This window comes from Phalangium opilio, unplaced genomic scaffold, assembly GCF_054372755.1.
Source record: "Phalangium opilio isolate 3A_F unplaced genomic scaffold, DU_Popi_V2 ptg000360l_1, whole genome shotgun sequence".
Lineage (NCBI taxonomy): Eukaryota > Metazoa > Arthropoda > Arachnida > Opiliones > Phalangiidae > Phalangium > Phalangium opilio.
In genome coordinates, this window is record NW_028324230.1 from 3,709,257 (window position 1) to 3,731,467 (window position 22,211).

At 36.0% G+C, this 22,211-nt stretch overlaps 1 protein-coding gene and 32 non-coding genes across 33 annotated transcripts; 1 reads left to right on the forward strand and 32 right to left on the reverse strand.

Annotated features, from left to right (window-relative positions):
* Positions 1 to 117: 117 nt before the first annotated feature.
* On the reverse strand, positions 118 to 190 carry TRNAT-UGU (transfer RNA threonine (anticodon UGU)). The gene has a single exon. It is a non-coding gene; the product is annotated as a tRNA-Thr (tRNA).
* Positions 191 to 357: 167 nt separating this feature from the next.
* TRNAS-CGA (transfer RNA serine (anticodon CGA)) lies at positions 358 to 430 on the reverse strand. The gene has a single exon. It is a non-coding gene; the product is annotated as a tRNA-Ser (tRNA).
* Positions 431 to 562: 132 nt separating this feature from the next.
* Positions 563 to 635, reverse strand: TRNAT-UGU (transfer RNA threonine (anticodon UGU)). The gene has a single exon. It is a non-coding gene; the product is annotated as a tRNA-Thr (tRNA).
* A 132-nt stretch (positions 636 to 767) lies between these two features.
* On the reverse strand, positions 768 to 840 carry TRNAT-UGU (transfer RNA threonine (anticodon UGU)). The gene has a single exon. It is a non-coding gene; the product is annotated as a tRNA-Thr (tRNA).
* A 167-nt stretch (positions 841 to 1,007) lies between these two features.
* On the reverse strand, positions 1,008 to 1,080 carry TRNAS-CGA (transfer RNA serine (anticodon CGA)). Its single transcript has one exon. It is a non-coding gene; the product is annotated as a tRNA-Ser (tRNA).
* Positions 1,081 to 1,212: 132 nt separating this feature from the next.
* Positions 1,213 to 1,285, reverse strand: TRNAT-UGU (transfer RNA threonine (anticodon UGU)). Its single transcript has one exon. It is a non-coding gene; the product is annotated as a tRNA-Thr (tRNA).
* A 132-nt stretch (positions 1,286 to 1,417) lies between these two features.
* Positions 1,418 to 1,490, reverse strand: TRNAT-UGU (transfer RNA threonine (anticodon UGU)). Its single transcript has one exon. It is a non-coding gene; the product is annotated as a tRNA-Thr (tRNA).
* An 817-nt stretch (positions 1,491 to 2,307) lies between these two features.
* Positions 2,308 to 2,380, reverse strand: TRNAT-CGU (transfer RNA threonine (anticodon CGU)). Its single transcript has one exon. It is a non-coding gene; the product is annotated as a tRNA-Thr (tRNA).
* A 132-nt stretch (positions 2,381 to 2,512) lies between these two features.
* On the reverse strand, positions 2,513 to 2,585 carry TRNAT-UGU (transfer RNA threonine (anticodon UGU)). The gene has a single exon. It is a non-coding gene; the product is annotated as a tRNA-Thr (tRNA).
* Positions 2,586 to 2,752: 167 nt separating this feature from the next.
* On the reverse strand, positions 2,753 to 2,825 carry TRNAS-CGA (transfer RNA serine (anticodon CGA)). Its single transcript has one exon. It is a non-coding gene; the product is annotated as a tRNA-Ser (tRNA).
* A 132-nt stretch (positions 2,826 to 2,957) lies between these two features.
* TRNAT-CGU (transfer RNA threonine (anticodon CGU)) lies at positions 2,958 to 3,030 on the reverse strand. The gene has a single exon. It is a non-coding gene; the product is annotated as a tRNA-Thr (tRNA).
* A 132-nt stretch (positions 3,031 to 3,162) lies between these two features.
* On the reverse strand, positions 3,163 to 3,235 carry TRNAT-UGU (transfer RNA threonine (anticodon UGU)). Its single transcript has one exon. It is a non-coding gene; the product is annotated as a tRNA-Thr (tRNA).
* A 167-nt stretch (positions 3,236 to 3,402) lies between these two features.
* On the reverse strand, positions 3,403 to 3,475 carry TRNAT-CGU (transfer RNA threonine (anticodon CGU)). The gene has a single exon. It is a non-coding gene; the product is annotated as a tRNA-Thr (tRNA).
* Positions 3,476 to 3,607: 132 nt separating this feature from the next.
* Positions 3,608 to 3,680, reverse strand: TRNAT-UGU (transfer RNA threonine (anticodon UGU)). Its single transcript has one exon. It is a non-coding gene; the product is annotated as a tRNA-Thr (tRNA).
* A 167-nt stretch (positions 3,681 to 3,847) lies between these two features.
* On the reverse strand, positions 3,848 to 3,920 carry TRNAT-CGU (transfer RNA threonine (anticodon CGU)). The gene has a single exon. It is a non-coding gene; the product is annotated as a tRNA-Thr (tRNA).
* Positions 3,921 to 4,052: 132 nt separating this feature from the next.
* TRNAT-UGU (transfer RNA threonine (anticodon UGU)) lies at positions 4,053 to 4,125 on the reverse strand. Its single transcript has one exon. It is a non-coding gene; the product is annotated as a tRNA-Thr (tRNA).
* Positions 4,126 to 4,292: 167 nt separating this feature from the next.
* On the reverse strand, positions 4,293 to 4,365 carry TRNAS-CGA (transfer RNA serine (anticodon CGA)). Its single transcript has one exon. It is a non-coding gene; the product is annotated as a tRNA-Ser (tRNA).
* A 132-nt stretch (positions 4,366 to 4,497) lies between these two features.
* Positions 4,498 to 4,570, reverse strand: TRNAT-CGU (transfer RNA threonine (anticodon CGU)). Its single transcript has one exon. It is a non-coding gene; the product is annotated as a tRNA-Thr (tRNA).
* Positions 4,571 to 4,702: 132 nt separating this feature from the next.
* TRNAT-UGU (transfer RNA threonine (anticodon UGU)) lies at positions 4,703 to 4,775 on the reverse strand. The gene has a single exon. It is a non-coding gene; the product is annotated as a tRNA-Thr (tRNA).
* Positions 4,776 to 4,942: 167 nt separating this feature from the next.
* TRNAS-CGA (transfer RNA serine (anticodon CGA)) lies at positions 4,943 to 5,015 on the reverse strand. Its single transcript has one exon. It is a non-coding gene; the product is annotated as a tRNA-Ser (tRNA).
* A 132-nt stretch (positions 5,016 to 5,147) lies between these two features.
* Positions 5,148 to 5,220, reverse strand: TRNAT-UGU (transfer RNA threonine (anticodon UGU)). The gene has a single exon. It is a non-coding gene; the product is annotated as a tRNA-Thr (tRNA).
* Positions 5,221 to 5,583: 363 nt separating this feature from the next.
* TRNAT-UGU (transfer RNA threonine (anticodon UGU)) lies at positions 5,584 to 5,656 on the reverse strand. The gene has a single exon. It is a non-coding gene; the product is annotated as a tRNA-Thr (tRNA).
* Positions 5,657 to 5,823: 167 nt separating this feature from the next.
* TRNAT-UGU (transfer RNA threonine (anticodon UGU)) lies at positions 5,824 to 5,896 on the reverse strand. Its single transcript has one exon. It is a non-coding gene; the product is annotated as a tRNA-Thr (tRNA).
* Positions 5,897 to 6,437: 541 nt separating this feature from the next.
* TRNAT-UGU (transfer RNA threonine (anticodon UGU)) lies at positions 6,438 to 6,510 on the reverse strand. The gene has a single exon. It is a non-coding gene; the product is annotated as a tRNA-Thr (tRNA).
* A 167-nt stretch (positions 6,511 to 6,677) lies between these two features.
* TRNAT-CGU (transfer RNA threonine (anticodon CGU)) lies at positions 6,678 to 6,750 on the reverse strand. Its single transcript has one exon. It is a non-coding gene; the product is annotated as a tRNA-Thr (tRNA).
* A 132-nt stretch (positions 6,751 to 6,882) lies between these two features.
* On the reverse strand, positions 6,883 to 6,955 carry TRNAT-UGU (transfer RNA threonine (anticodon UGU)). Its single transcript has one exon. It is a non-coding gene; the product is annotated as a tRNA-Thr (tRNA).
* A 167-nt stretch (positions 6,956 to 7,122) lies between these two features.
* Positions 7,123 to 7,195, reverse strand: TRNAS-CGA (transfer RNA serine (anticodon CGA)). The gene has a single exon. It is a non-coding gene; the product is annotated as a tRNA-Ser (tRNA).
* A 577-nt stretch (positions 7,196 to 7,772) lies between these two features.
* On the reverse strand, positions 7,773 to 7,845 carry TRNAT-CGU (transfer RNA threonine (anticodon CGU)). The gene has a single exon. It is a non-coding gene; the product is annotated as a tRNA-Thr (tRNA).
* Positions 7,846 to 7,977: 132 nt separating this feature from the next.
* On the reverse strand, positions 7,978 to 8,050 carry TRNAT-UGU (transfer RNA threonine (anticodon UGU)). Its single transcript has one exon. It is a non-coding gene; the product is annotated as a tRNA-Thr (tRNA).
* Positions 8,051 to 8,217: 167 nt separating this feature from the next.
* TRNAT-CGU (transfer RNA threonine (anticodon CGU)) lies at positions 8,218 to 8,290 on the reverse strand. Its single transcript has one exon. It is a non-coding gene; the product is annotated as a tRNA-Thr (tRNA).
* Positions 8,291 to 8,867: 577 nt separating this feature from the next.
* TRNAT-CGU (transfer RNA threonine (anticodon CGU)) lies at positions 8,868 to 8,940 on the reverse strand. Its single transcript has one exon. It is a non-coding gene; the product is annotated as a tRNA-Thr (tRNA).
* Positions 8,941 to 9,072: 132 nt separating this feature from the next.
* TRNAT-CGU (transfer RNA threonine (anticodon CGU)) lies at positions 9,073 to 9,145 on the reverse strand. The gene has a single exon. It is a non-coding gene; the product is annotated as a tRNA-Thr (tRNA).
* Positions 9,146 to 9,304: 159 nt separating this feature from the next.
* On the forward strand, positions 9,305 to 11,079 carry LOC149601666 (uncharacterized). The gene is made up of 4 exons (XM_089860922.1): positions 9,305 to 9,655; positions 9,707 to 9,866; positions 9,947 to 10,251; positions 10,666 to 11,079. The coding sequence occupies exons 1-4, from the start codon at positions 9,305 to 9,307 to the stop codon at positions 11,005 to 11,007; spliced, it is 1,158 nt and encodes a 385-aa protein (XP_089717048.1). The 3' UTR covers positions 11,008 to 11,079.
* The last annotated feature ends 11,132 nt before the right edge of the window (positions 11,080 to 22,211 follow it).

Genomic DNA, 22,211 nt, shown 5'->3' on the forward strand with positions numbered 1-22,211 from the left:
TATGAATTCTGAATATTCCAGTAATTTAACTAAATTAACTCATCGGAACTTTTACCCTATTGTTTTATTTTTCAAAATTTAATAGCTACGAAAAATGATTCAAGTAACATAACAGCAAGGCTCCGACGAGAATCGAACTCATGATCTCCTGTTTACAAGACAGGCGCTTTAACCACTAAGCCACGGAGCCCGTGCTTTGAAGCGATATTAATGCTGAATTTTTCAGTAAATTAACTCAATTAACTCGTCGCAACTTTTACCCTATTGTTTGCATATATGCATATTTAAATCAACTATTATTTTTAATTTTTTCAAAATTTGATAGCTACGAAATCTAGTTCATGTAACTTAACAGCAAGGCTCCGACGACAATCGAACTCATGATCTCCTGTTTTCGAGACAGGCGCTTTAACCACTAAGCCACGGAGCTCTTGCTCAGGAACGATATGAATTCTGAATGTTCCAGTAATTTAACTAAATTAACTCATCGGAACTTTTACCCTATTGTTTTATTTTTCAAAATTTAATAGCTACGAAAAATAATTCAAGTAACATAACAGCAAGGCTCCGACGAGAATCGAACTCATGATCTCCTGTTTACAAGACAGGCGCTTTAACCACTAAGCCACGGAGCTCTTGCTCTGAAACGATATGAATTCTGAATATTCCAGTAATTTAACTAAATTATCTAATCGGAACTTTTACCCTATTGTTTTATTTTTCAAAATTTAATAGCTACGAAAAAAAATTCAAGTAACATAACAGCAAGGCTCCGACGAGAATCGAACTCATGATCTCCTGTTTACAAGACAGGCGCTTTAACCACTAAGCCACGGAGCCCGTGCTTTGAAGCGATATTAATGCTGAATTTTTCAGTAAATTAACTCAATTAACTCGTCGCAACTTTTACCCTATTGTTTGCATATATGCATATTTAAATCAACTATTATTTTTAATTTTTTCAAAATTTGATAGCTACGAAATCTAGTTCATGTAACTTAACAGCAAGGCTCCGACGACAATCGAACTCATGATCTCCTGTTTTCGAGACAGGCGCTTTAACCACTAAGCCACGGAGCTCTTGCTCAGGAACGATATGAATTCTGAATGTTCCAGTAATTTAACTAAATTAACTCATCGGAACTTTTACCCTATTGTTTTATTTTTCAAAATTTAATAGCTACGAAAAATAATTCAAGTAACATAACAGCAAGGCTCCGACGAGAATCGAACTCATGATCTCCTGTTTACAAGACAGGCGCTTTAACCACTAAGCCACGGAGCTCTTGCTCTGAAACGATATGAATTCTGAATATTCCAGTAATTTAACTAAATTATCTAATCGGAACTTTTACCCTATTGTTTTATTTTTCAAAATTTAATAGCTACGAAAAAAAATTCAAGTAACATAACAGCAAGGCTCCGACGAGAATCGAACTCATGATCTCCTGTTTACAAGACAGGCGCTTTAACCACTAAGCCACGGAGCCCGTGCTTTGAAGCGATATTAATGCTGAATTTTTCAGTAAATTAACTCAATTAACTCGTCGCAACTTTTACCCTATTGTTTGCATATATGCATATTTAAATCAACTATTATTTTTAATTTTTTCAAAATTTGATAGCTACGAAATCTAGTTCATGTAACTTAACAGCAAGGCTCCGACAACAATCGAACTCATGATCTCCTGTTTTCGAGACAGGCGCTTTAACCACTAAGCCACGGAGCTCTTGCTCAGAAACGATATGAATTCTGAATATTCCAGTAATTTAACTAAATTAACTCATCGGAACTTTTACCCTATTGTTTTATTTTTCAAAATTTGATAGCTACGAAATCTAGTTCATGTAACTTAACACCAAGGCTCCGACGACAATCGAACTCATGATCTCCTGTTTACGAGACAGGCGCTTTAACCACTAAGCCTCGGAGATCTTGCTCTGAAACGATATGAATTCTGAATATTCCAGTAATTTAACTAAATTAACTCATCGGAACTTTTACCCTATTATTTTATTTTTCAAAATTTAATAGCTACGAAAAAAAATTCAAGTAACATAACAGCAAGGCTCCGACGAGAATCGAACTCATTATCTCCTGTTTACAAGACATGGGCTTTAACCACTAAGCCACGGAGTTCGTGCTTTGAAGCGATATTAATGCTGAATTTTTCAGTAAATTAACTCAATTAACTCGTCGCAACTTTTACCCTATTGTTTGCATATATGCATATGTAAATCAACTATTATTTTTAATTTTTTCAAAATTTGATAGCTACGAAATCTAGTTCATGTAACTTAACAGCAAGGCTCCGACGACAATCGAACTCATGATCTCCTGTTTACGAGACAGGCGCTTTAACCACTAAGCCACGGAGCTCTTGCTCTGAAACGATATGAATTCTGAATATTCCAGTAATTTAACTAAATTAACTCATCGGAACTTTTACCCTATTGTTTTATTTTTCAAAATTTAATAGCTACGAAAAATGATTCAAGTAACATAACAGCAAGGCTCCGACGAGAATCGAACTCATGATCTCCTGTTTACAAGACAGGCGCTTTAACCACTAAGCCACGGAGCCCGTGCTTTGAAGCGATATTAATGCTGAATTTTTCAGTAAATTAACTCAATTAACTCGTCGCAACTTTTACCCTATTGTTTGCATATATGCATATTTAAATCAACTATTATTTTTAATTTTTTCAAAATTTGATAGCTACGAAATCTAGTTCATGTAACTTAACAGCAAGGCTCCGACGACAATCGAACTCATGATCTCCTGTTTTCGAGACAGGCGCTTTAACCACTAAGCCACGGAGCTCTTGCTCAGGAACGATATGAATTCTGAATGTTCCAGTAATTTAACTAAATTAACTCATCGGAACTTTTACCCTATTGTTTTATTTTTCAAAATTTAATAGCTACGAAAAATAATTCATGTAACTTAACAGCAAGGCTCCGACGACAATCGAACTCATGATCTCCTGTTTACGAGACAGGCGCTTTAACCACTAAGCCACGGAGCTCTTGCTCTGAAACGATATGAATTCTGAATATTCCAGTAATTTAACTAAATTAACTCATCGGAACTTTTACCCTATTGTTTTATTTTTCAAAATTTAATAGCTACGAAAAATGATTCAAGTAACATAACAGCAAGGCTCCGACGAGAATCGAACTCATGATCTCCTGTTTACAAGATAGGCGCTTTAACCACTAAGCCACGGAGCCCGTGCTTTGAAGCGATATTAATGCTGAATTTTTCAGTAAATTAACTCAATTAACTCGTCGCAACTTTTACCCTATTGTTTGCATATATGCATATGTAAATCAACTATTATTTTTAATTTTTTCAAAATTTGATAGCTACGAAATCTAGTTCATGTAACTTAACAGCAAGGCTCCGACGACAATCGAACTCATGATCTCCTGTTTACGAGACAGGCGCTTTAACCACTAAGCCACGGAGCTCTTGCTATGAAACGATATGAATTCTGAATATTCCAGTAATTTAACTAAATTAACTCATCGGAACTTTTACCCTATTGTTTTATTTTTCAAAATTTAATAGCTACGAAAAATGATTCAAGTAACATAACAGCAAGGCTCCGACGAGAATCGAACTCATGATCTCCTTTTTACAAGACAGGCGCTTTAACCACTAAGCCACGGAGCCCGTGCTTTGAAGCGATATTAATGCTGAATTTTTCAGTAAATTAACTCAATTAACTCGTCGCAACTTTTACCCTATTGTTTGCATATATGCATATGTAAATCAACTATTATTTTTAATTTTTTCAAAATTTGATAGCTACGAAATCTAGTTCATGTAACTTAACAGCAAGGCTCCGACGACAATCGAACTCATGATCTCCTGTTTACGAGACAGGCGCTTTAACCACTAAGCCACGGAGCTCTTGCTATGAAACGATATGAATTCTGAATATTCCAGTAATTTAACTAAATTAACTCATCGGAACTTTTACCCTATTGTTTTATTTTTCAAAATTTAATAGCTACGAAAAATGATTCAAGTAACATAACAGCAAGGCTCCGACGAGAATCGAACTCATGATCTCCTTTTTACAAGACAGGCGCTTTAACCACTAAGCCACGGAGCCCGTGCTTTGAAGCGATATTAATGCTGAATTTTTCAGTAAATTAACTCAATTAACTCGTCGCAACTTTTACCCTATTGTTTGCATATATGCATATTTAAATCAACTATTATTTTTAATTTTTTCAAAATTTGATAGCTACGAAATCTAGTTCATGTAACTTAACAGCAAGGCTCCGACGACAATCGAACTCATGATCTCCTGTTTTCGAGACAGGCGCTTTAACCACTAAGCCACGGAGCTCTTGCTCAGAAACGATATGAATTCTGAATATTCCAGTAATTTAACTAAATTAACTCATCGGATCTTTTACCCTATTGTTTTATTTTTCAAAATTTGATAGCTACGAAATCTAGTTCATGTAACTTAACACCAAGGCTCCGACGACAATCGAACTCATGATCTCCTGTTTACGAGACAGGCGCTTTAACCACTAAGCCACGGAGCTCTTGCTCAGAAACGATATGAATTCTGAATATTCCAGTAATTTAACTAAATTAACTCATCGGAACTTTTACCCTATTGTTTTATTTTTCAAAATTTAATAGCTACGAAAAATGATTCAAGTAACATAACAGCAAGGCTCCGACGAGAATCGAACTCATGATCTCCTGTTTACAAGACAGGCGCTTTAACCACTAAGCCACGGAGCCCGTGCTTTGAAGCGATATTAATGCTGAATTTTTCAGTAAATTAACTCAATTAACTCGTCGCAACTTTTACCCTATTGTTTGCATATATGCATATATAAATCAACTTTTATTTTTAATTTTTTCAAAATTTGATAGCTACGAAATCTAGTTCATGTAACATAACAGCAAGGCTCCGACGACAATCGAACTCATGATCTCCTGTTTTCGAGACAGGCGCTTTAACCACTAAGCCACGGAGCTCTTGCTCTGAAACGATATGAATTCTGAATATTCCAGTAATTTAACTAAATTATCTAATCGGAACTTTTACCCTATTGTTTTATTTTTCAAAATTTAATAGCTACGAAAAAAAATTCAAGTAACATAACAGCAAGGCTCCGACGAGAATCGAACTCATGATCTCCTGTTTACAAGACAGGCGCTTTAACCACTAAGCCACGGAGCCCGTGCTTTGAAGCGATATTAATGCTGAATTTTTCAGTAAATTAACTCGTCGCAACTTTTACTCTATTGTTTGCATATATGCATATATAAATCAACTATTATTTTTAATTTTTTCAAAATTTGATAGCTACGAAATCTAGTTCATGTGACTTAACAGCAAGGCTCCGACGACAATCGAACTCTTGATCTCCTGTTTACGAGACAGGCGCTTTAACAACTAAGCCACGGAGATCTTGCTCTGAAACGATATGAATTCTGAATATTCCAGTAATTTAACTAAATTAACTCATCGGAACTTTTACCCTATTGTTTTATTTTTCAAAATTTAATAGCTACGAAAAATAATTCAAGTTACATAACAGCAAGGCTCCGACGAGAATCGAACTCATGATCTCCTTTTTACAAGACAAGCGCTTTAACCACTAAGCCACGGAGCCCTTGCTTTGAAGCGATATTAGTGCTGAATTTTTCAGTAAATTAACTCAATTAACTCGTCGCAACTTTTACCCTATTGTTTGCATATATGCATATATAAATCAACTTTTATTTTTAATTTTTTCAAAATTTGATAGCTACGAAATCTAGTTCATGTAACATAACAGCAAGGCTCCGACGACAATCGAACTCATGATCTCCTGTTTACAAGACAGGCGCTTTAACCACTAAGCCACGGAGCTCTTGCTCTGAAACGATATGAATTCTGAATATTCCATTAATTTAACTAAATTAACTAATCGGAACTTTTACCCTATTGTTTTATTTTTCAAAATTTAATAGCTACGAAAAAAATTCAAGTAACATAACAGCAAGGCTCCGACGACAATCGAACTCTTGATCTCCTGTTTACGAGACAGGCGCTTTAACCACTAAGCCAAGGAGCTCTTGCTCTGAAACGATACGAATTCTGAATATTCCAGTAATTTAACTAAATTAACTCATCGGAACTTTTACCCTATTGTTTTATTTTTCAAAATTTGATAGCTACGAAATCTAGTTCATGTAACTTAACAGCAAGGCTCCGACGACAATCGAACTCATGATCTCCTGTTTACGAGACAGGCGCTTTAACCACTAAGCCTCGGAGATCTTGCTCTGAAACGATATGAATTCTGAATATTCCAGTAATTTAACTAAATTAACTCATCGGAACTTTTACCCTATTATTTTATTTTTCAAAATTTAATAGCTACGAAAAAAAATTCAAGTAACATAACAGCAAGGCTCCGACGAGAATCGAACTCATGATCTCCTGTTTACAAGACATGGGCTTTAACCACTAAGCCACGGAGCCCGTGCTTTGAAGCGATATTAATGCTGAATTTTTCAGTAAATTAACTCAATTAACTCGTCGCAACTTTTACCCTATTGTTTGCATATATGCATATGTAAATCAACTATTATTTTTAATTTTTTCAAAATTTGATAGCTACGAAATCTAGTTCATGTAACTTAACAGCAAGGCTCCGACGACAATCGAACTCATGATCTCCTGTTTACGAGACAGGCGCTTTAACCACTAAGCCACGGAGCTCTTGCTATGAAACGATATGAATTCTGAATATTCCAGTAATTTAACTAAATTAACTCATCGGAACTTTTACCCTATTGTTTTATTTTTCAAAATTTAATAGCTACGAAAAATGATTCAAGTAACATAACAGCAAGGCTCCGACGAGAATCGAACTCATGATCTCCTTTTTACAAGACAGGCGCTTTAACCACTAAGCCACGGAGCCCGTGCTTTGAAGCGATATTAATGCTGAATTTTTCAGTAAATTAACTCAATTAACTCTTCGCAACTTTTACCCTATTGTTTGCATATATGCATATTTAAATCAACTATTATTTTTAATTTTTTCAAAATTTGATAGCTACGAAATCTAGTTCATGTAACTTAACAGCAAGGCTCCGACGACAATCGAACTCATGATCTCCTGTTTTCGAGACAGGCGCTTTAACCACTAAGCCACGGAGCTCTTGCTCAGAAACGATATGAATTCTGAATATTCCAGTAATTTAACTAAATTAACTCATCGGAACTTTTACCCTATTGTTTTATTTTTCAAAATTTGATAGCTACGAAATCTAGTTCATGTAACTTAACACCAAGGCTCCGACGACAATCGAACTCATGATCTCCTGTTTACGAGACAGGCGCTTTAACCACTAAGCCTCGGAGATCTTGCTCTGAAACGATATGAATTCTGAATATTCCAGTAATTTAACTAAATTAACTCATCGGAACTTTTACCCTATTATTTTATTTTTCAAAATTTAATAGCTACGAAAAAAAATTCAAGTAACATAACAGCAAGGCTCCGACGAGAATCGAACTCATGATCTCCTGTTTACTTGACATGGGATTTAACCACTAAGCCACGGAGCCCGTGCTTTGAAGCGATATTAATGCTGAATTTTTCAGTAAATTAACTCAATTAACTCGTCGCAACTTTTACCATATTGTTTGCATATATGCATATATAAATCAACTATTATTTTTAATTTTTTCAAAATTTGATAGCTACGAAATCTAGTTCATGTAACTTAACAGCAAGGCTCCGACGACAATCGAACTCATGATCTCCTGTTTACGAGACAGGCGCTTTAACCACTAAGCCACGGAGCTCTTGCTCTGAAACGATATGAATTCTGAATATTCCAGTAATTTAACTAAATTAACTCATCGGAACTTTTACCCTATTGTTTTATTTTTCAAAATTTAATAGCTACGAAAAATAATTCAAGTAACATAACAGCAAGGCTCCGACGAGAATCAAACTCATGATCTCCTGTTTACAAGACAGGCGCTTTAACCACTAAGCCACGGAGCCCGTGCTTTGAAGCGATATTAATGCTGAATTTTTCAGTAAATTAATTCAATTAACTCGTCGCAACTTTTACCCTATTGTTTGCATATATGCATATATAAATCAACTATTATTTTTAATTTTTTCAAAATTTGATAGCTACGAAATCTAGTTCATGTAACTTAACAGCAAGGCTCCGACGACAATCGAACTCATGATCTCCTGTTTACGAGACAGGCGCTTTATCCACTAAGCCACGGAGCTCTCGCTCTGAAACGATATGAATTCTGAATATTCCAGTAATTTAACTAAATTAACTCATCGGAACTTTTACCCTATTGTTTTATTTTTCAAAATTTGATAGCTACGAAATCTAGTTCATGTAACTTAACAGCAAGGCTCCGACGACAATCGAACTCATGATCTCCTGTTTACGAGACAGGCGCTTTAACCACTAAGCCTCGGAGATCTTGCTCTGAAACGATATGAATTCTGAATATTCCAGTAATTTAACTAAATTAACTCATCGGAACTTTTACCCTATTATTTTATTTTTCAAAATTTAATAGCTACGAAAAAAAATTCAAGTAACATAACAGCAAGGCTCCGACGAGAATCGAACTCATGATCTCCTGTTTACTTGACATGGGATTTAACCACTAAGCCACGGAGCCCGTGCTTTGAAGCGATATTAATGCTGAATTTTTCAGTAAATTAACTCAATTAACTCGTCGCAACTTTTACCATATTGTTTGCATATATGCATATATAAATCAACTATTATTTTTAATTTTTTCAAAATTTGATAGCTACGAAATCTAGTTCATGTAACTTAACAGCAAGGCTCCGACGACAATCGAACTCATGATCTCCTGTTTACGAGACAGGCGCTTTAACCACTAAGCCACGGAGCTCTTGCTCTGAAACGATATGAATTCTGAATATTCCAGTAATTTAACTAAATTAACTCATCTGAACTTTTACCCTATTGTTTTATTTTTCAAAATTGAATAGCTACGAAAAATAATTCAAGTAACGTAACAGCAAGGCTCCGACGACAATCGAACTCATGATCTCCTGTTTACGAGACAGGCGCTTTAACCACTTAGCCACGGAGCCCATGCTTTGAAGCGATATGAATTCTGAATATTCCAGTAATTTAACCAAAAATAAATAGGGGAAAGTGTCGGACAGCCATATTTTCCTGCCTTTGCATTAGCTTGACATGCTTTTCGAGACGCTCAAGCGCGCGAGACGTGTTTAAAATTGTATCAGCCAATGAGATTTATAGTTGATGATGCCATTCTTCCCGAAAATTACGGTCGTACGCCACCAAACGGGAGAATTTGGCATAGGGCGGCGTATCTCAAAGAAGAGTCGCAACCTCCGTGCTCTGTTCTATTTTCTCTAGTGTTATTTTCGTGTTTGAACGCTGTTAAACTTTATTTAAAACGTTATAACGCCGAAGTTAAATTAAAAATGCCGCGGAAAAAGGTTTGCAGCTCTTCTAGCGATAATATTACACCAAAAAGTCAGTCAACCCAGTGTAACTTTTACTTAAACGATCAAATCGAGTGTAAAGCCAAGCCTTCACAGTATAAACAAACTCAAACTGAAATAATTGGGACAGTAATATCCTCTTCTGCTTGGAATGACCTAAACGCATTTGTTGTTGCAAAGGGAAAGCATAACAACTGTTCAACTAAAAAAAGGAAGTTGGACTTTGTGGATAAAGAAACAATAACAATCGAACTACCAAAGTTGATTGATAATAGAACAACAGAAGATGTTCCTATTCTACTTTCGGAAGTTGAAGGCTACATTTTAAACCAAAACTTAAGTAAATATGATTTCTTCCTGCTTGTACAAGTTTTTAAGTATTGTAATTTGTATAATCATATTTTATTCATCGTCTGTCAGGTAACATTGAGCTGAGATATTTGAAGAATGTTCGTGGAATTTGTGAACAGCTAGAGGCTACACCAAAGAATTCCCTATTGTCTGTTTCACCATCTGTTCATTATGCCGACACACCAATTCGTCTTCTGTTATCTTCTAATGGGATGCTGTCCCATTTATCTTTATTTAAAAAGCCAGAAGAGACGAACTTCATCCTTCCAAGTGATAACAATCCAACCACCACCGATTGCATTAATTGGAACGTTGTAAAGGGTGCTTTGAGTAAACTTAGCTCAAAGCATGTATTCTACCCTGGGATACCCAAGGTAAAAAATGTGGGGTCAGGGTTTTAGGGTGACCACTCTTTCTGTATTTAACAAGTGGGATGCTATTTCCCTATATTTGTAATATTTCAATACATAGTTTACACGCAAGGAGGATTCATACTATTTGCACAAGGAGACCAGGCAACTTAGAGTGTAAAATAGCGGACGATTTTACATTCTAAGTCGCTTGGTCTCCTTGTGTTAATGGTAGAAATCGTCCATGCCTGTAAACTATGTATATCTAATGTCCCGATATTTACGTTTTTCTTAAAATAACATAGTATTAGATTTAATTTTAAATCGTTTGTAAATTCCTTATATTCCCATATTTTAAAGACGTGGCTGTGGTGACCCTGGGGTTCTCACAACAATTTCTGGCATTATTTTATGAACCATGATTACTTTTGTGTTTAGGATGAATGTGAAAAGAGAGACACTAAAACATTGGTGTCAATTGACTACCCATTTGAAAGGTTTCAGTCCATGAACTGCCCAGTTTGGTTTGTTCCGCCAGCTAATGTTCCAAACGCAAAACTTGAGCAAAGAATATATGAATGTGGTCACTGTAGAGCTTTAGAGTGGTATCTTAAGAACCAAAAGAAGTTGAGAGGTTATTTAACCCTGGAACGAAAACTGAAAAGAAGATATGCTGGATCAAGGTGTACCATTACTAACCTAACGCCAAGATCACGCACCAAACGATTTAGAGAAACCGCCTTCGAACATACAAACAAAACCAGAAAATCAAAGAATTAGAAAAACTCTTAAGTGACACAAGGCTCCAGCTACAAGGTAAACATAACAAGGAGATGACCAAACTAGTTTCAGAAATCAAACATAAAGGTCAGGAGGAGTTGGAAAATATTTTTTCTGAAGCGACATCGAAGAATGAATTACTTGGAATGGCACTGAGGAAAGCTTGGGAGACAGATTCCTTACATCAAGAAGAAACAAATGACTTTTTGATGGACCAAATAAAATCAGGAGAAAATAGCAGGAGTGGCTCTTTGTAGCTTTGACCAGTGCAAGGCGTCCAAAAACCAACGAAAACACTCTCGCGATATAGATAGCCAATCAGAAAGAGCTCTTGGGAGAGGGCGAAAGTAGTGCTAAATTCAATTCTGTTCCCACTTGCGACAAACCTTTACACTAAACTAGAGCTGTCTGCTCTTTCAAAATGCGCGGGGCAAAACGTGTTTCGTAAGTTTTGGTTCTGTAAATTAGCCTGACAATGGATAATTCTACCCAGTGTGACTTAACATATAAAGAGAAAAGTGACAAGAAGAGTCAGACTTCTTTTAAAGGGAAAGGGAAAGCTGTAGAAACCAAAATTGAAGTTAAAAACCAATCAGTCGCTACTGAAAACTTAAGCCTTGGCAACTTATCAAATGATGATGGAGATCATAGAGTAATGTCAGTTCTACTATGCAAACGTCATACCATAGATCAGTGTCGGTAGAGGGGGGAGTAGACTGTGTATCCCTCCCTCTAGGCGCGCTTTTGTAAGAGGGGATACTGTACGCGCCTGGTAGGGGGGATGACACTTAGCTAAGAGATAGAAGGGTATGACGTTTGCATACGTAGAACTGACATTATTCTATCTCTTAGTGTCATCCCCCCTACCAGGCGCGTACAGTATCCCCTCTTACAAAAGCGCGCCTAGAGGGAGGGATACACAGTCTACTCCCCTCGCTACCGACACTACTCTATTGTAAATCCCATGCCGGCCTTTCTAGCGTTAAAGAATTAAAATGTGAGACAACCGCATATCAAATCGGAATAATTGGTGCTAAACATTATTCTGAAGATGTTAAAAATAAAAGGAAAAATTCGGATTTGTCGTGTGTGAGTGAGACTGACATTCAGTCTGAATATTTAAGACCAACTAACCCGGCTGTGATTGACAATGAGCCAATTCGTCAAGTTTATGAACTTGTTAAAGATCAGTCTGGTAAGTTGTAATATTTTGATTGTAATTTATGAATATAATGAATTAATATAAACAACATTAATTTTTGGGCATTATTTCTGTTAATATTTGGGCATTATATCTGTTAAGGTCTGTGTTGCATTTATCAGCACAAGGCCGATGGGTCAATATCGTGTCTGGAGATTTTGAGGAGGAATATGCTTACAAACATTGGTGATTTACATGAAATCCCTGTCAAAATCAAGTTCTCTTCGGATGGGATTGCCTCAATTATCCTGGTATTTAAACCTGTTATTCAAGAGACTCTCTGGAATTCAGAAACCTGCAAAATAAATGCAGAAACTGTTTTCCGTGCACTAAATTACCTTGATGAAAACAACGTGTTTTGTTCTGGAATTAAAACTGTGAGTACAATCAGACACTCCCACATTTATTTCATTCAAATGAGTACTAATTTATTACCATTCCTAGGAATTTCCATTTGCGAAACCACGAGTCTTAGATACTATACACCATCCTTGTGAAAGAAGACAATCCAAAAATTGCCCTGTTCTCTTTAGGATTCCTACGAAGAAAAACCTACATTCCACATCCACAACTGCCAATAAAGAGACATTTATGTGTCCCAAATGTTCTGCCTTAGAAAAGTAAATATAATATGCCAATCATGTTGTGATTTTTTACAGACCTATATGTAAAAAATTCCATTTGTAAAAGGTATCTGAAGAAACGAAAAAACGCAATTGAGGCTTCCCCAACGACCAAGTTAAATAGGCGGCAAGTCAACTCAAAATTTCCCATACAAGATTTGACACCGATAAGCAGGAAAATTATAGTTAAGAATTTACGTAACCAACGTTATCGGCTGAATAAAAGAATAGCGAAAATGGAAAAGGAACTGAAAGAAAACGCAGTGATTCTCAATGCCGAGCAGAGTTTGGAGTTATCTCAAGCAATGAATGAAATTAATGTGAATCATAAAGAAAAGTTGAAAAAGATTTTATCAGAGGTTAAAAGGCGGAATCCGATTCTAGGGAAGGCATTTTCGAAATCGTGGGAAAATGACAGTCAAGAGAACAAACTCTCAGTATTTTTAAAAGATCAACAAAGAAATTATGAAGACAGCACTGGAAATAGATGGAGCCCTCTGACGTACCGCTTAGCTTTAACACTGTATTCACGATCACCAGCTTCATACAGAGCCTTTAAGTCACTCAGTATATTTAATTTGCCAAGCGTTAGAACAATAGAAAAAAAAGTTCGCAATATAAAATGTGATGCTGGTATTGACATTGAATATCTAATGAGAGAAAGCAGTAAGTTTAAAAAATGCTTTTCAAGCTATCCGGAAAGTGAAAGACCACCTCAAGAGGGTGTATTAGTGTTAGATGAGGTCAAAGTCATTGGAAAAATGGTCTGGAACTCAAGTAACAACAAATTTATTGGATTAGCCATGGATCCGAATGAGCTGCCATCTCTTCATAATTTTTACAATCCCAAATCTGTAAATAACTGTTTAGCTGCACAATACGTACTTCAGTATGTCTGGCGGTGCGCTGGAGGAAAGTATGATGTTATCGGGCCTTATTTTTCTAACAATGTCCCATTCACCCATGATCAATTAACAGCAATAACTCAGAAATGCATGTTTGCCTTTCAATCCACCGGATTTTTGATATCAGCCATAGTTTGTGATGGCGCCAGTTCTAATTTAACTATGATAAAATCAACGCATGGCATAACAGGACAATACTCTTACATTACTGGTGAAGATGGAACGCAAAATTTTCAAGTTTTCCCAAGATTTCGCAACCCTTCCGTGCCAGATCGTTGGGTTTATTGGATTATTTGTCCCAGTCACCAACTAAAAAAATTAATAAATGGCCTCAGCCACTCCAAAGAATATGGGACACGAGCGTTTGAAAGAGGTGGCGTATCCTTCGGTTGGAAGCAAATTGAAGAGGTTGAATTGAGGGAGGACGAGAGAAAATCAAATCTTGAGCTTTGTCAAGTGAAAGGGCTGCGTCACTCCTACATCGAGAGGGATAGTTGGACTAAATTGAATGTCACCCCAGCCAAAATTTTACAGCAACTACCCTTTCTAAGCGAATTGTACAATTATGCCCCCCCCTAGTAGTGTATCATTGCCTACTCATGCAAGTGACGAAGTTGAGAATGCTAGTAATATTCCCCAAAAGAATACAGGGATAGACATCCTCCCTAAGGATTACAAGGAAGTCATGGCATGTTATGACTATCTCCATGCATGTCATAATCTATTTGAAGTGGGCTTCCTTTCACATAAGAAGGTCTACTCAGTGGAAAGTGAACCTGTTCAAAATATTTTGAAAGGATTTTCGTACTTCGAAAATTGGGCAAATGAAACAATTGCTAGTGGGAAACCGTTATCAGGCGCCGAAGGGAAATCATTTCTAGCATGGCAAACGTGGGACCTTCTGCGGGTTATGGTATTTGGTTTTAAGGGTTTCATAAATGAATACCACGAAAGGAATCCTACATTTTACGTGTACCCGGTAAAAATTAATGGCAGTGTTGTCGAAACATTTTTTAGTCAGATGCGTTTTGTTACCGCTGGCAAGCTTACAAGCTCTAATTTTAAACCAGCTAGAAGATCACTACTAATAAGTTCCGACATGAGAAGCCCTAAAAAATATACAGATACCTCCAAAAGTTGGGAAAGTGCGTATCGAGGCGTAGAAATGAATGTTTCATCCATTTTAGATTTCACCAATTAGCGATACTAAACAATTTTGGACTCAGTATATCGCTTTTTGAACAATCATATGCTAACAAAGACGACTACTTGTTTTCTAGTTTGAGGTATATTTCCTTTAATCATAGGTCATGATCAAATTTTCATAAAAATTATTTTAACTACTGTCGAATATTTTTATTTTCAACATTGATTTTGATTTTATTTCCCTACGAATTGTAAATTTATTACGTAATTAAATATCCAATTAAGATCACTTTTTTTGGCTTATTATTATTTACAAAGATCACAAAAATAGCACTTTTCCCTGACTTCAAATACTATTTTACGAAAATAACAAAAAATATCACTTTTCCCTGACTTCAAGTACTATTTTACAAAGATCACAAAAAATATCACTTTTCCCTGATTTAAAATATTACTATACAAAGATCACAGAAATGTCAATTTTCCTTGACTGAAAATATTATTTTAAAAAGACGGCATGGATTTTTTCGCATTTGTATTTGGCTGAAATATCACCTTTTCCTTTGACTTAGGGTGAACTTGATTAATATACATATTCATTTTTAAAATTGTTTTTCCGAATTCTCCCTCGGGATGAGATCTGTGTTGTGTCGTGAATTTTTACATCTTCAAGTTCCCGATTTTGAGAGGTTTTCTTGAACCTGGATACCTTACTCTCTGTTTTCGTTGTAGTCGATACTTTACTATGATTTTGAAATTGATTATTGCTAGTTTGCTTTTTCCCCACAGTTTTCCTAGTCGGAGATTCTTTGCTATGACTCTCTTGATCTTGCACTTGATTCTTGCTAATTTGCTTTTTTCCCACAGTTTTCTTCGTCGGAGATTCTTTGCTTCGACTCTCTTTATTGGATTTCTTGCTCCTTCGCACCTTTCTCCCAGCTTTTTTCATAGGAGATTCTTTAGTCTCTTGATTTTGAGAGGGTGAGGGTTTCTTACGCTTTGATTCATTTATATTTTTCTTGAGGTTACAATTCTTGGTACTATCTGTTTTTTTTTCTTGCCCTTCCCTGAAGTCGATGACATCTGATAAAGTTGGTCTCTTAAAAGTTGGCCTCCTATGCCACGTTGATCATCTTTTCTATTCTTTTTATCCATCTTGGCATTTATAAAATCTTTTATCAGGGCATGCCCCATTTTTCTTAAATGAACTAGCTTGAATTCTTCCAATATTTCTAGTTGAAAAAGGCATTCTTGTACTTCCTTTATTGAATTAATACACTGGAAGAACAGAGTTTTCAGGTGTTCATCGTTAAACAACAATTCCATAGTTTTTTCTGAAAAATACAATGTCAATGAAAATCACCACCAGTTCATAAATCATTAGTTTAAAAATTTGGGCTCATGGGTAAGCATAAACCATTTTACTCACTTATAACATTTCGTTCATCGATTTGACAGATTTCTTTGTAGACATTGGCAACTTTTTCTCCTACTGCTTTGGCATATCCGAGCAAATTCTCATGCAGAAAGTGCATCTTGCCTCTATCCATATTATGCAAAGTAGTTGGGATAAATTGACTTTTCTTCTCAGTGTCACGAAGCAACTGTGCCAGTTTATAAAAAAGACTAGATTTATTTCTTTAGCAATTAGTTAAAATACTGTTTTCCATTAGTTTTTTGTGAAGATTTATCATTTCTCCCAGTGTCCCTCCTCCTAGCCTATAAGCTGCGTAGGATTTACTCCCATTTAACCCAAACCGTTTCTCCCAATTCCCATATCTCCCAATCCCATTTGACCCAACACTATGTCTTTTCCCCCAATTTCTTTTCTCCCAATTCAGCATAAAACATATGTTAATAAATTCAAAGAGAATTTTTTTTTTATTAACAATGATATGTTTTACATATTCAGTTTAGTTTGAATTTCCATTTTATGATTTCTAGATATCCAAATGGAGTTTTTCTCCCCGCATCCAGTTCTCTTTTTAGTTGTTTTATTCTTTCCTCCTGAATCTTGTATTTTCTGTTTGGTGGTCGAACAGGTTACCCCCTATTTCACCCAATTTTAAACACCCAATTCCCATTAACCCAAACATCATTCAACTCAATTCCCAGTTCTCCTATTCCAACTAACCCAATATTGCATACCCAAAAAGACTCAAATAGAGTAGAATTTGATGGTTTTATTTATTTATTTTTTCATTTCATAAGGGATACACTTACTTTAAGTGTATAACCGCTCCAAAGAGGAAGAGACGTCCTCCTAACCAAACCAAACCTAACCTAACATAACATAACAGTAATGTTTTGGAAAAGGCATATTATTTGAGAAGTCAATGAAGCTAAACGTCAATATTTTGGAAAAGGCGTAACATTGTTAAATGATTTATAAAATATTACTAACCTAACTTAACCAAACCAAACCTAACCTAACATAACATAACATAACAGTAATGTTTTGGAAAAGGCATATTATTTGAGAAGTCAATGAAGCTAAACGTCAATATTTTAGAAAAGGCGTACCATAGCTAAATGATTTATAAAATATTATTAACCAAACCTAACCTAACATAACATAACAGTAATGTTTTGGAAAAGGCATATTATTTGAGAAGTAAATGAAGCTAAACATCAATATTTTGGAAAAGGCGTACCATAGTTAAATGATTTATAAAATATTTCTAACCTAACCAACCCAAACCTAACCTAACATAACAGTAATGTTTTGGAAAAGGCATATTATTTGAGAAGTCAATGAAGTTAAACATTAATATTTTGGAAAAGGCGTACCATAGTTAAATTATTTATAAAACACGAACTTTCTCGTGGATCTAGCAGAAAAATATAATACATTTAGAATAACACTTCACATTAATTGGTAGGAAAATTATCTAACCTAACCAAACCAAACCAAACCTAACCTAACCTAACCTTACCTAACCTAACCAAACCTAACCAAACCTAACCTAACCTAACCTAACCTGAACCTAACCTAACCAAACCTAACCTAACCAAACCTAACCAAACCTAACCTAACCAAACCTAACCTACCCTAACCTAACTGAACCTAACCTAACCTAACCTAACCTGTTCGCATTAAAAATAATCCAAGTTGTTTTGAAACCAACCCTTTGCAGCATAAAATATTAGACGAAACCATTCGCTTGGGAGAAATGAGAATTGAATAGTTTGGGATAAAAATTCCGATTGGGAAATATAAGATTGGGAGAACTGGGAATCGGAAAGTTTGGGATAAAAATGTATTTTGGGAAACACAGAATTGGGAGAAATGGGATCATACCCTGCGTAGGTTATATCTGTTTCTACTTGTCGCAGTGACACTTCTGTTACAGTTGATTCCACCATCCCGATAGTTCTTGGTAATTGACGTGATATTTCTCCCTTGTTATGAGTGTCTAATATTTCTCCGGCAATCCACTGAATTATGATTGCTATGTCTTCAATGACACCATCTGATTTATTATTCAGAAATAACCTCGTTATCGACATAACTGTTTCTTCGTCAGTTGACGTAATAGAAGGGCCACACTGTAGACGCAATGTTTTGGAAATTAAAGACGTCACATAACTCTGCCACTCGTTTAAAAAATAGGAATTGCCCCCTATTTTAGGGTCCAACTCGCTGGGTTTAGAAGTTTCTTTTAAGCAAACAAATTTATCTTTCATTATCCTAAAAAGGACATCTAGATTCCCACTCTCTCTTAGAGTCGAAAATATACAATTTCGTTTCTCATAAAGCTATATAGCCTTAAAGGCTTCTTTCGACTCAATTTCATCCATTTTGTAATCTTCTGGTTCAAAGTTCAATAATTAATAACTAATTATTATTAAAATTTTAATTACATACCAGATCAGAAGTCTTTTAAGCACCTCTGTAAGTTCTGTTATCACTTACACGAACCTAACTCTAACCTCAGACTATGAAGCAGACGAATTATCACCTTTTCGCCGTAGGCCGTAGCACCTCTTAAACGTGTATTCATCCGCGAATTCCCGCGAAAACGACCGAGCTAGGAACGCGGGAAAATATCGAGAATGTGACGCCTCGCGTATCCCTGCTAGAGGGCCACTCCTGCTATTTTCTCCTGATAAAATGTAAAAAAGGATCGAAAGGTAATCGGTGGAGCGCACTGACATACAGAATAGCTTTATGTGTGTTTTCGCGTTCACCTGCGGCGTACGAAGCATTATCATCTTTTGATATATTGCAACTTCCAAGTGTTTCTACCTTAAGAGCAAAAGTAAGAGAAATACCGTGTGATGAAGGAATTGATTTGAAGTTCCTAAGAAGCGAAGCTAAGCGATTTGAAGATCACCTAGTCTGCATGTACAGTGGTCAAACAAAACCTAAAGAAGGGGTTGTAATATTTGACGAAGTCAAGGTTATTGGGAAGCTTATGTGGAATTCTCGAAATGGAAAGTTTGTCGGCTGCGCTTTATCTCCGGAAGAATACCCCTCTTTAGATGACCTATACAAAGATGTTCCAATTAATCAGGTTCTGGAAGGTGAGTATGTTCTACAATATTTGTGGAGATGTGTTTCCACCAAATTTGATATAATAGGTCCATACTTCATGACGTCGAAACCAGCTTCCAATGCCTTGATTTCAGATACACTACTTCGAGTTATGTGGGCCTTTCACACTGTGGGACTGTCTACGATTGGACTTGTTTGTGATGGTGGAAGCAACAACATAGCTGCTTTAAGGCAAAGTCTAGGAGTAGCAAAGTTTCCAACACACGAGGTGAAAGAAGATGGATCGATTAACTTTACCATTACACCGAAATTTAAAAATCCCTTCAAACCAGAGTATTGGGTGCACTGGATAGTTTGCCCAAGTCATGAAATGAAGAATTTGATCAACGCATTACAACATTCGACCGATAAGGGAACTAGATATTTCACGAAAAACAAAACTCATTTTGGCTGGGATCAGATAGTTGATGTGAAGAAACGTGAAGATGATCGTCGAGAATCAGATGAACTGGCGCAAGTTAAAGGATTGAATCAGTCCCATATACAACGAGATTCGTGGACAAAGCTCAATGTAACACCGGCAAAAATAATGCAACAACGTCCAATGCTTGGAGAATTATACAGTTACGCAAATCCCAAGTATGAAGATGAGCCAATGGATCGAGATTCTGTATTGGAATGTTTCTACTATCTAAAAGCATGCAATGACATTTTCGAAGAAGGGTTACTAAGCCACAAACGAGCAGATTCTATTATGTCTGACCCTGTACAATCTATGCTAAAGGGCCTCAACTATTTTGAGGAGTGGGCCACTGAAATTATCAAATTGAATGGCGATATTGGCAGAGACAAAAACTTCTTGGCGTGGCACACGTGGGAGCTATTAAGAATCTCCGTTTTAGGATTTGTGGGATTAGTAACTGATTTCTGCAGTAGGCACACAGATGAATATATTTTTCCTGTCAGAATAAACGGATCCGCAGTGGAAACGGTATTCAGTCAGATGAAATATATTGCAGGTGGCAAATTAATGAGCTCAAATTATAGAAGTGCCAAGCGTTCACTTTCTATAAAAGCTTGCACCAAAACCTCTCAAAATTGTGAAGCATCCTATAGAAAAGTCGTATTAGATGTTCTTTACGATAATAATACAGATTAAGAAGAAGCATTTTGACTATTTTCGTTTTTATTCTAGAGGGCCGGTAGGCCCTTCTAGATAAGATCTCTCCCGTAATGTTAAATGAAAATTCACAGATTTTCGCCGATTTTCCCATAGAAATGACATGGGGTTTTTGGTGCTCCTGTACATCGAATCATTTAAAAACTAAAGCGAAGTTATGTTTCGGAATATTTTCAAATTAACAAGTAACTATTCAAGGTGTGCCTTTTTCAAGTTTCATCAAAATTAATTAAGTCTAAGTATGTTAATTTAATTAAAAATGTAAGTACCTCAAAAGATTATGCTACAGCAGACGACGCTAATTGTTCAGTACTCTACAGTAGACGACGCTAATTTGCCATTTCACCGCCTTGAAACTTGATATTTTTCAATAAATATAACACTATATTTATTAAAAATTTCTCTGGCGGGTCTAATTTTCATTTAATTATGTGTCTCGGTTGAAATTCTATACTTAAGATACCTTTTTAATTTATATTTTAGATGCTAGTTTCGACCAAGGCTTAAGTTGCCTTACTTAGGCCATGGATTTATAATGGAAGCTTACGCTTCATGGATATTTCACTGTAGCCTTCAGTAAGGCACTTTGATTTTAAACACATTTATTTCATAAAAATTCGCGCGGGTGGGGACTGGGGGGGGGGCTGATGACGTAGAAATTGAGGGAAACTTTTTCTTTCGGCGCGCGAGCGCGCGCGCTTTTCTAAAAATAGTTTCGCGCGCGCTATTAAAAATTAGAACTCGATCACGTGAAAAACTTCAACCCCCCTCTGAATTTGCCTTAAATTCTACGTCACAAACGCGCGTGCCAGGCTGGTACTATTTCAGAAGAGGAATAAATGTTGTGCGCGTTTTAAGGTGATTGAAATATCAAGGAAGCGTAAGCTTCTATTATAATTCCATGCTTAGGCAGACTATTGAGTGAGTCTATGCAATGGGTGATTGTAAAAGCTTGAAGCATAGATGGACCAGTGTTGGAAATAAGGATTTTTTTAAAACTGGACCTGTGGCCTAGGTATTTTAATTAAAATAACTGGCCACTCACTGTAAACGTACAAGGGCAGTGAACGCAATGTCATGGATAATTGCAATCGTAAAGTGGACTGTAAAAGATACGGCTTTGATAGTTTAAAAATCGCGGCAGGATGTTGGTTTTGAAGTTGACTATGAAGCTCGGGTTCAAAAACGAATTGTGAGCCGCATCTTATAAGAACTAGTAGAAGTGTAGAACTATTTTTAACCTCGTCCTAGAAGTGAAAAATTTCGCATTTCAGGCAAAAAATTGTTTTATAATAGATTAATACAAATGCAGACTGAAGGAACAGATATTAAATAAAAAAGGACTTGGTTTGCCCAAGTCTAAAAAGCAAAACGATAAGAGTTTTTTCCAGTTGACTGAAGCTCGGATATTTTATTTTTCTATATAATTTTAAAGAAAATCCGTATTTTACTACTCTTTAGAATTTAATTCAATCTCCTGACGCAGAGTGTGGGCGTCGAGAGCACTTAACGATAAATTAACCTTGTTTGATTGAATTGAAAAAGTTATACCCGGGACGCAATGTGTCAAAACTACGATTATAAAACTTTATGGGTAATGTCAAATAAGGTAGACTTTGAAACTGTTCTTTATATATTAAGCTGAAAGGAT

Excerpts from the sequence above, each read along its gene's own strand:
- LOC149601666 (XM_089860922.1), top strand. The coding sequence starts at position 9,305 with ATGAGATTTATAGTTGATGATGCCATTCTTCCCGAAAATTACGGTCGT. Across the intron at positions 9,656-9,706 it reads AAACTGAAATAATTGGGACA|GGAAAGCATAACAACTGTTC; the intron begins GTAATATCCTCT and ends GTTGTTGCAAAG. Across the intron at positions 10,252-10,665 it reads TCTACCCTGGGATACCCAAG|GATGAATGTGAAAAGAGAGA; the intron begins GTAAAAAATGTG and ends TTTTGTGTTTAG.